This window comes from Trachypithecus francoisi, unplaced genomic scaffold (assembly GCF_009764315.1).
Source record: "Trachypithecus francoisi isolate TF-2019V2 unplaced genomic scaffold, Tfra_2.0 Lachesis_group5, whole genome shotgun sequence".
Lineage (NCBI taxonomy): Eukaryota > Metazoa > Chordata > Mammalia > Primates > Cercopithecidae > Trachypithecus > Trachypithecus francoisi.
Genome location: NW_022681470.1, coordinates 85,812,494 through 85,822,366, shown reverse-complemented (window position 1 = coordinate 85,822,366; position 9,873 = coordinate 85,812,494). Strand labels below are relative to the sequence as shown.

Here is a 9,873-nt window from a genome sequence, read left to right as displayed (position 1 = left end):
CCTTCCGCAGCTCCCCCTGGATCCTTCCTCAGGCCAGCTGGTGCCCACTCAGCCCCGCGGATCCTCCCTCCCTCAGGCCCCACCGGGATCCTCCCGCAGCCCCACCTGGGTCCTCCCTCAGCCCAGCTGGTGCCCCTTCAGGCCCGCGGATCCCCCCTCAGTTCCCCTGCGTCCTCCCTCAGGACCCCTCCTGGGTCCTCCCTCAGACCTCCGGGACCTCTCTCAACTCTCCTGGATCCTCCCTCAGCCCTGCGGATCCTCCTTCAGCTCCCCACCCCGGGTCCTCCCTCAGACCCGCGGGTCCCCCTCGACCCCGCTGGCCTGCCCTGGTCCTCTCGTAAGAACGGAGGTCACCTGGCCGACCCCGCCTGGCTCCTCGTACTGCCACAGCGCCCCGCAGGCCCCGCCTACCTAGGCTTCGCCCCGCCCACGAGACTACATCACACCGCGCCGGCCCCGCCCAACGGGGGGTATATCTTCCTGTCTCACCGCCCACTCTTGCCTCGCCCGGCCATGGAATACGTCCTACTGCGCGACGCAGCGCCTGCCAGTGACGTTGTGGGCTGCGGCGCTGCAGCACCCAACGCAGTGAGTGTGCCGTGACCTCCTGCGTGGCCTCGTCCCTGGTCTTAGTTTCCACCGGGCAGTGGGAGTCAGGACCGCCTGTCCTCAGGCCCCTCCGCAGCGACTGTGGCGGCTGCAGGTTGGCGCCTCGTGTGGGCCGGGAGTAGAGGCGGGGAGCGCTGTACTCTCCCTGTGGAGTCGGGAGGGAGGGAGAGAGAGAGGGAAGCAGGGAAGGGGACTGGGGGCTGCACCTGTACTGGGCCCTTGTCCCCATGCGGTCTAGCAGGAAGGAAGAGGTAACTTCCCCTGAAGACCCTCCTGGACAGCCCCAGGCTCCTGTGCTCGTGAGGCCGAGGGAGAGGGATGTCGGCATAGGACACGGAGCAGGATTTCCATTTTAGAGGCAGCCGGACCTGTCTTCAGGTCCCTTCCTTGGTGAGAGGGGTACGCCAGAGGAAGCTGGGCGCTCGGCCGCCGTGCAGCCTCGTCTCCTGGAATCTGAGTATTGGAAACTGGGCTTTTACCTCGGATACCTCAGCACAGACTCCCATGGGAATCCAGGTCACAGCAAAGCAGCCCTGGGCCTCCACTCTCCTTTAAGCAAGCATGACAATCCTCACCTGACTGGGTTTTTATTAAAACTAGCAATGACCTTAGAAAGCAAGGCATGATCTCAGCTCCACTTTTGAGGCTGCAGTCCATTTAGAGAGGTTTCCCAGACTCGGTAACGGCCAGAGCAGACAGCCTGTGCCCTGCCGCAGACTTACTCAGAATTTTTGGGAGTAGTGACCATCTTCTGCTTTTGGAAAAACCTCTACAGGCGGTTCTGAGAAGTCCAAGGGTTGCTGGGAGAGGTTGGTGAGTGGCGTGGTGATTACATGTGTCTTGGAAGCATCCTGGGCTGGGATTTGATGAGAACCCATTAGGTGGAAGAACCTTCCTTTTAAAAAACATGTCTTCATTCTCTACCTAGCAGGTTGCACGCCAGGGCCTGTACTTACCACCACCACGTGCCACGGGACTCTAAGGAGGAATGGCGGCTGTGGGCAGCCTGCTTGGGTAAGCATGGACTTTTAGGTCCCTGGGTATTACTGCCAGGGGCCACCCCAGGGAACCCCTCTCTTCAGCAGGAAATGGCCATTCTAATCCTCCCTAGTCCCAGCTATTGTCCACTGTCCCCTGTGCTGGAAGCGTTGTGCCCTTGCTCAGCCTGGCAGCCTCTTCCTGGCTAGGGGGCCAGAGCGGCTCTGACCACCGCCTGCGGCTCCTCAGGAAGCCCTGAGGCTCATCCTGCTCCTAGCATGGGTCACCAGCTCTGGTAGTGTCTCCTGTTGCCTGTCAGTGCCCCATCACGGCCAGCCTCAGTCATGCTGGACCAGTGCTTGCATGTTTATCTGCAGCCTGCTGAGGCAGAGGACCGTGAAGGCCACCGAACCTGCACTCCGCCACCTGCACACATCCTCCTGGCAGGCCGACAGCAGCAGGGCCTCACTCAGTCGTGTGCACCGCCAAGCTTATGCACGACTCTACCCTGTACTGCTGGTGAAGCAGGATGGCTCCACCATCCACATCCGCTACAGGGAGCCACGGCGCATGCTGGCGGTAAGCTTCCCTCTCCAGGTGCTTCCAGGTGCTGGGCTTGGGTTCAGGCTGTGGTGGGGGTGCTGGTGGCCAGTCGCCTTAGGATGGACATGTGGCTGTGATCACTGTACCACATGACAGGAGTCAGGGGAGTAGGTGGTTGTTGGAGGATTGGAGGAAGGCTTAGATCCAAAACTGACTCTTAAGCGCCAAAATTAGATAGGACTAACCAGTAGTGTGTTTTTATTTTTAAAATTTATTTTTTGAGACAGGGTCTTGCTCTGTCAACCAGGCTGGAGTGCAGAGGCACGATCTCAGCTCACTGCATTCCTGAACCTCCGGACTCATATGGTCTTCCTACCTCAGCCTCCCGAGTAGCTGGGACTGCAGGTGCACACCACCATGCCTCGCTACCTTTTTGAAATATTTTTTGTAGAGATGGGGTGTCTTTGTGTTGCCCAGGCTAGTCTTGAACTCCTGGGCTCAAGCGATCCTCTCACCTCAGCCTCCCAAAGCACTGGGATTACAGGCATGAGTGAGCCACCATGCCTGGCCTTGTGTGTTTTTAAAAACATCAAATCTGAGGAAAACACAGAACAATTTATTTTAAAGACTGAAAGCTTTGAAGGGAGAGACCAATAAGAATGTTTGAAAATTAAGCTAGTATAGGATGGAAGACACAAGTTGACAGGAAGGCCCTGGGCTGTCCCCTCAGTAGTTCTCAAGGTCCCTCGATCCACATGGACAAAACTTGGTCTGTCCCCTGCAGATGCCCATAGATCTGGACACCTTGTCTCCTGAGGAACGCCGGGCCAGGCTGCGGAAGCGTGAGGCTCAGCTCCAGCCGAGGAAGGAGTACGAGCAAGAGCTCAGTGATGACTTTCATGTGGAGCACTACCAACAGTTCTGGAACAGGACCAAGAAGTGACCGTGGCTCCAGCCACCCCGGGATGTTGATAAGATGGGAGGGCTGTTCTTAAATCACATATTCTCGAAGCTGCCACCTGGAGTCTGTGTCTGTCCCCACACTAGGTGTAAGCCCCAGACTGGCAGCTCGTCCCCTGAAAGGCACCAGCTCAAGCATGGAGAGGGCTTAGTGGACTAGCAGGGTGAGGGTTGGTTTAGATCAAACCTGTGGGTTTTGGACACCGCTCTGGGGCTGTGGTGCACACGGACAACTGTGTGGGCAGTACCCAATACCTCCAAGCTCTAAGCTGTGCCTTCCCAGCCTCAGAGGCAACTGCCCTCCTGACAGCACAGTGGCCCTCAGGTTGGTTCCTAGGAGGGCCTGGGTGTTCTGGGACTCAGGCATCAACCTTGGTGGGGCAGCCCTAGGACCATCTGGACCACAGCCTGCAGCTCCCTGCCCTGGCCCTGCATTCCCAGGCTGCCCCAGGGAAGGTCCTGCCCTGGGAGGGTCCCCAGAAGAGCAGCCAGCCCTGGTTGTCCTTGACTGCTAATGGGGTCTGAAAAGCACAGCCCAGGGAGATCCACAGACCCTGCTCCATCTGTCCAGAGGCTGATTTCACTTAGGACCAGCTCCAGCTGATGTGCAGGCACCTTCACACACACACACATCAGCCCAGGTTTTGGACAGCTCAGGGCCCGGACTGCTTCCTGTCCCTGTCCTGGGGTGTTACTGGGTCCCAGCTGGCAGGCTGTCTCACTGACACCCGGAGTGCCCAACAAAGACTTCTTGCAGTGGTATTCTGGGATTGCCAGGCAGGTGGGAGTGTGCTGTTGTGCCCCTGTGATGACAGTGCTTATAACTGAGGAGCCTGGGCAGTGTCCCCACCTCGCAGGCCCTTCCCCTGTCCCTTAAGTTTGTTCCTGACCTTCTGCTCATCCTGCCGGCCTTCAGCTTTGCTGAGAAGAGCCTGCAAGGGACGTCCCCTGTCCCTGCCCCTGTCCCTGCGACCCAACAGTATCTGACCTCACATGGATGGGCTGTGCGGCCGCCTGGGACTCTGCCTTGCAGGGTTACTTCCTGAGCAGCCTCCCTGGAGCCCCCGTCTCTGAAGCTGTGGCTCAATCTCTGTGGCATATAGAGCCAGCTGCCTGGCCACACTGTGCAGTCACTTGGCCCCCTCCTCCAGTGTACCCAGCCTCCTCCCTCTATAGTGGGCTCCCCTGGGAACTCCACTGCCCCTCTACTCCCTGACCTCCACCCTCCTGGGTCCAGCTTTGCTGCTGTCACGGAGGACACCACTGTGACCAGTGCCCCCAGCTGGGCCTCCACCCAGCAGGCACAGGACATGCAACCTCTACCACGGTGACCCCTCCCGTGGCCTACAGCTTGTCAGGCTAATGGGCTCAAAACTGACCAGGTCTTCCCCAGAAACCTGGTCCTCTTGTTGACAGGTGGTTGCTTCATCCTCACAGTTGCCCAGACCAGAGCCTCAGAGCTGTCCTGGACTCCTCCCCAACGTCCACCTGGCCCTGCTATCCCCTCTCCACCACACCTGATATCCAGTCAGTGGTCACACTCCACAGCCGGGCCCTGCCCATATGGCCCAAGTCCACCCTGGCCTGGCAAGCCACAATTGTACCCAGGAGTTGATGCCCTACACCCAAGGGAGCCTTCCCAGGAGTGGGCCAGTCACCTTCTGTGTGCCTGGCTGTGGCCTGTTGCTCTGCCTTTGCCATGCACCTGCTCCATGATGCAAGCTCACGCAGCACCTCATGAGGGAGATGGCAGCTGGTACTTGCTAAGTAGATAGATGAGCCAGATGGGCTGTCTGCCAGGCTGCTCTAACAGCCTGACCCATGGACTGGGTCACTAAGAAACAGAAATTTCCCACAGTTCTGGACACTAGACCTGTGTTTCATGCAGTTCAACCTGTGGCTGGAATTGCCCCAAAAGTGGTGGCAGTAGAGTTCCCACAAGGGATTGCCCCACACCATCCTGAGATGGGGCTGGTTAGGATTCTACAGAAAGATTGAGCATGCCAGGACAATGCGCCCAGAGCATTAATTAGCAGGGCTTTTGTACAAAGCGGGCTGCAGCAGTTCTTGCAACGGGTGGTGAGAGAAGTGAATGTTCTCTCTTGGTAGGTCCATGGGGAGGGGATTGTCGAATGGAGTTTATATGAGGGTTTAAGGAATCTGGCTCAGGCTGGGTCCAGTTTCTGTGTTTTGAGCAACAACCTAGATGCTGTCATCCGTGCCTGGGAACGTTCATGGCTATGGCTCAGGTTCAAGTCTGCAGGGGAAATTATACCGTTGGCGAGGTCACAGAGCGGCCAAGGGACTCGTTTCTTGGTCAGCACTGGGAATGAAAGTGGAAAGGTGAAGCAGGGGGATGCCACAACCTCCAAAATCAGGGTGCCCATCATGCTGAGGTTCTGGTAAGGGGTCTCTTCCAGACTACAGACTACCCGCTGCCTTCACACAGTGGAAAGCTGCACAAAGCTCTGGGGTCTCTTTTATGAAGGCTCTGTCCTCATGACCTAGTCACCTCCCAAGCACCAATGCCTTGGGTTGAGGATTTCACGTGGGAGTTAGGGTGCACATTCAGTTTACCATGGTAGGGATGGGACCAGTGCTCTGAGGGTGTCTGGATAGCTGCTGGTTCATCCAGAAGTTTACTAGGTAATACTCAGAAATTCCACAATCATTAGGGCATTACCTTGTTAAGCTCCCCATATGGAATCGCGGCTGGCAGTGACCAATTGGCGGTGTTAGCTAGGCGCATCCTGTGTGTTTTCTTTTTTTATGAGACAGGGTCTCGCTCACTCGCTCAGGTTGGAGTACAGTGGCGCGATCTCCTGGGCTCAAGAGATCCTCCCGCCTCAGCCTCAAAGCGTTGGGACTACAGGCGCGCGCGCGCCCGGCCCATTTTAACTTTTTTTTTTTTGAGACAGAGTCTCGCTCTGTCGCCCAGGCTGGAGTGCAGTGGCGCGATCTCGGCTCACTGCAACCCCGCCTCCCGGTTCAAGTGATTCTCCTGCCTCAGCCTCCTGGGTAGCTGGGATTACAAGTGTGCACCACCACACCCAGCTAATTTTTGTATTTTAGTAGAGACGGGGTTTCACCATGTTGGCTAGGCTAGTCTGGAATTCCCGACTTCAAGCGATCCGCCTGCCTGGGCCTCCCAAAGTGCTGCGAGAGATACAGCGCCCAGCTCCATTGTAACCATTTTTAAACGTCCAGTTCAAAGGCGTTCCCGCGCTGGGCAGGGTAGGCGCAGTGCGCAGGCGCCCAAATCCTGCTTGGAGCTGATGCGCGGGAGCACAGAGCCGGGGCAGTGCGCTGCGCAGGCGCGCGCGGCGAGGCCGGGTGGGCGCCGGGTGACGTCACGGCGTGCGACGCGAAGGCGGGGTCGGGCCTGGGTCCGAGGGTAGTGGGTACAGAGGGTCCGGGGTTGCGGGTCGCGGGCCGCAGGCCCCAGGCAACTGCCTCCCGGGCGCCATGTTCGGTTCCAGTCGCGGAGGCGTGCGCGGCGGGCAGGACCAGTTCAACTGGGAGGACGTGAAGACGGACAAGCAGCGGGAGAACTACCTGGGTCGGTGTGCGCAGCGGGCGGGCTTCCGGGCGGGCTCCCGGGCGGGCGCTGGGCTCACGGCGCCTCCGTCCGCAGGCAACTCGCTGATGGCGCCCGTAGGCCGCTGGCAGAAGGGCCGCGACCTCACCTGGTACGCCAAGGGCCGGGCGCCGTGCGCGGGCCCGAGCCGAGAGGAGGAACTGGCAGCAGTGCGGGAGGCGGAGCGGGAGGCGCTGCTGGCCGCCCTGTGAGTGTCCGCGGACATCAGCGGTCGGTGCTTGGGACTGCGCTGCCGGGGCAGGGTGGGGCCAGGGGGTCGGGCTGGGCGGGGGCGGGGCTGCGGGGACTTGCGCGGGCGGGACCCTCAGGACTAAGGCTGGAGTGGTGAGGGCCAGTGGTGGGAGGAGGTCCGTCCGTCCTGACGGCTGCCCTGGTCCTCTCGCAGTGGCTACAAGAACGTGAAGAAGCAGCCCACGGGCCTGAGCAAGGAGGTAACTCCCTGGGGTGGGGGGCACGTGGAGGGCCGTGGGTGTGGGGCCGTCCCGAACGCTCCCTGTGCTCCCGCACCTGCAGGACTTCGCGGAGGTCTGCAAGCGGGAAGGAGGCGACCCCGAGGAGAAGGGCGTGGACCGGCTGCTGGGGCTGGGGAGCGCCAGGTGCGAGCAGGTTTCCAGGGGAGGGCAGAATTGCTCGGGTGAGGCGGGCCCTTGACGGACTGTCTTCATCGCCGTGTTCCTGCAGTGGCTCCGTGGGCCGCGTGGCGATGTCCCGAGAGGACAAGGAAGCCGCCAAACTGGGGCTGTCTGTGTTCACGGTAATCCCCCGCCCCGCCTGACCGCAGCAGGGGCCAACAGGGGTGGGGCGGGGCGGGGGCACTGAATGGAGCTCCCCGGGGCGCTGCGGGGCGTGGTGTGGGGCCGGCCCGCAGACTCCTCCCCAGAGCGCGATTCTTCCGCAGCATCACCGCGTAGAGAGCGGCGGGCCGGGGACCTCGGCAACCTCGGCCAGGAGGAAGCCGCGGGCGGAGGATCAGACGGAAAGCAGGTGAGGCTGCACCTACTGGGCGAGCTGCGCGCCGGAGGGGGTCTCGGGAGGACCGACCGGCTCCCGCTCCGGCAGGTAGCAGCTTCTCTTGGCGCAGCGGCCCAGCCGGTGGCCTGCCCTACTTTACCTCCTGTCCCACTTCTAGGTTTTTCTCTAGGGGAGTTTCTCGGGTCACCCTTGAAGAGAGGTCCTAAGTACTGGCAGTGGTCGCGGGCTGCGCCGTGGGAGGGCGCTCAGGACCTGGGGCGGGGCCTTTTCCTTCCGTGGGTGGCACCTCCAGGGCTTCTCCTGGGTGGTGAGCCTGGGCCTGACCCCAAGAGTGGCCTGGTGGGTGCAAGTAGGAAGGTGTCAACCTGTCAAGGGCACAGCTGGGGTGTAACAGGGCCGTGCTGTGGAGATAGGGATATCGCATCTGTTTCTAACCCAGGGCAGCCACTGGCCACGTGACTGCGTTACTGAGGAGTGGAATTTGTAGTCTGATTTAACTGATTTAAAGACGCACCTGTGAGTGGTGGCTTCATCTCCTGGTTGGGGCCTGTGTTCACTCTCTTGGCCTGCAAGACTAGTCCGAGGTACGCCTTGTATTCTCCTTGTAGCTCTGAGAGCCACAGGAAAAGCAAGAAGGAGAAGAAGAAAAAGAAAAAGAAGAAACACAAGAAAGAGAAGAAGAAGAAAGACAAAGAGCACAGGCAGCCAGCTGAGACCGCCTCCTTTCCCACATCTCCTGAGAGGTATGTCCTGGTCCATGTCTGCCTCTTGTGGGTGGGAGCCTGGTTGACTCCTTCTGAGTGACTGCCCTTGGTCTCCCCAGGCCCAGGCACCACCACAACTCCTATTCCAACTCCCCCTGTTGTAAGAGGAGGAAGCAGGGACACAGTGGGGACAGGAGAAGCCCGTCTCGCAGGTGGCATGACAGAGGCTCTGAGGCCTGATGGCTGGACCCTGAACTCTCCCTTTGCCTTGCTTGCCTCCTGCCTTGGAAGCCCCTCGTGTGTGGGTGAAGCCCGGGGCTGCTCCTGTGGAAGTGGCTCTGGGCACCAGCCTGTGGGGCTAAAGGCTGGACAGCTAGCTCTGGAAAACCTCCAGGTTTCACATAGCGGGGATGGTCCCTGGCTTGCCCTGCGAAGGTGAACCTGCCCAGAGGTACCAGTAGAAGCTGGACTCCCTCTGCCAGTAGACAGCAGCCATGGGCCTATGAGCGGTCTGTGGCCAAGTATGGTGACTTCTATTTTTCCTTATATTGACTCTTTATATTTCAATAAATATATTTTAAAAGGAAGGTGTATCATCCTAATTGGAAGGTCAGTGTCAGGAGATCCCACTGGGAGGTTGGAGCTGGGGTCTGTCTTCCGAGTCTGAGGCGTGGTGATTTTTTTTTTTTTTTTTTTAGTTTCACTTTTGTTGCCCAGGCTGGAGTATAATGGCACTATCTCAGCTCACTGCAACCTCCGCCTCCCAGATTCAAGCGATTCTCCTGTCAACCTCCTGAGTAGCTGGAATTACAGGCGCCTGCCACTATTCCCAGCTAATTTTTGGCATTTTTTAGTAGACGAGGTTTCACTGTGTTGGCCAGGCTGGTCTCGAACTCCTGACCTCAGGTGATCCACCCACCTTGGCCTCCCGAAATGCTGGGATTACAGGTGTGAGCCACGGCGTCCATCTGATTCTTAATGTCCTGGGGGAATGTAGTCCTCCCATGTGTGCCCAGAGCCCCACCAAAACCCAGGGAGGGCCGAGGCCATGGAAGCGGGTGCTCAGCTGGCAGTGTGGGAACCTGGGGCAGAGAGCCCTATCCCTGCGACAGGTGAGGTCAAGGACTGCAGTCTGTGGAGGCACAGCCTCAACTGGGTGTGGGGATTGGGGGGCTCCACCAACTGCCTGCTGCCCCAGCCCCCAGGTCTGCTTTTCCTGGGCCAGTGGGCTGGGTGTCCCCTCTGCCTGACCCTAAGAAGGTTCAGGGCTGTTCAGGATGTGTGTGGCCACCAGACTGCATGGCATAAAGATGGCACCTGGGCTGCATCATAGTTCACTGCAGCATTGCAGTTTTGGGATCAGAGGCATGAGCTCCCTTGCCTGGCCTGTTTCTGACTTCAAAGGAAGTTAAGCAGACCTTCCTCAGGGCCCTGGCCAAGGTGTGGCTCCGGTGGCTTTGACCTCTGCCCTCACCCTCACGTGGTTACTGGAGTGGAGACTGTGCTGTC

The 9,873-nt window shown here is 59.3% G+C and overlaps 2 protein-coding genes across 10 annotated transcripts; both read left to right on the top strand.

The window, feature by feature from the left end:
• The first annotated feature begins 457 nt into the window (after positions 1–457).
• On the top strand, positions 458–3,154 carry MRPL55 (mitochondrial ribosomal protein L55). 9 transcript variants are annotated; one of them, XM_033199124.1, is made up of 5 exons: positions 495–703; positions 851–1,422; positions 1,541–1,623; positions 1,965–2,166; positions 2,915–3,154. In XM_033199124.1, exons 3-5 carry the CDS (start codon positions 1,598–1,600, stop codon positions 3,071–3,073), a joined length of 387 nt encoding a protein of 128 aa, XP_033055015.1. In that variant the 5' UTR covers positions 495–703; positions 851–1,422; positions 1,541–1,597; the 3' UTR covers positions 3,074–3,154. The 9 variants fall into 9 exon arrangements, with proteins under 9 accessions (XP_033055017.1, XP_033055018.1, XP_033055015.1 ...); XM_033199123.1 differs by having other exon boundaries at positions 1,538–1,623; XM_033199122.1 differs by having other exon boundaries at positions 496–703; positions 851–999.
• Positions 3,155–6,331: 3,177 nt separating this feature from the next.
• CUNH1orf35 (chromosome unknown C1orf35 homolog) lies at positions 6,332–8,951 on the top strand. Its single transcript, XM_033199116.1, has 8 exons — positions 6,332–6,649; positions 6,725–6,875; positions 7,074–7,119; positions 7,202–7,284; positions 7,370–7,442; positions 7,587–7,672; positions 8,269–8,403; positions 8,484–8,951. The coding sequence occupies exons 1-8, from the start codon at positions 6,556–6,558 to the stop codon at positions 8,602–8,604; spliced, it is 789 nt and encodes a 262-aa protein (XP_033055007.1). The 5' UTR covers positions 6,332–6,555; the 3' UTR covers positions 8,605–8,951.
• Positions 8,952–9,873: the final 922 nt, after the last annotated feature.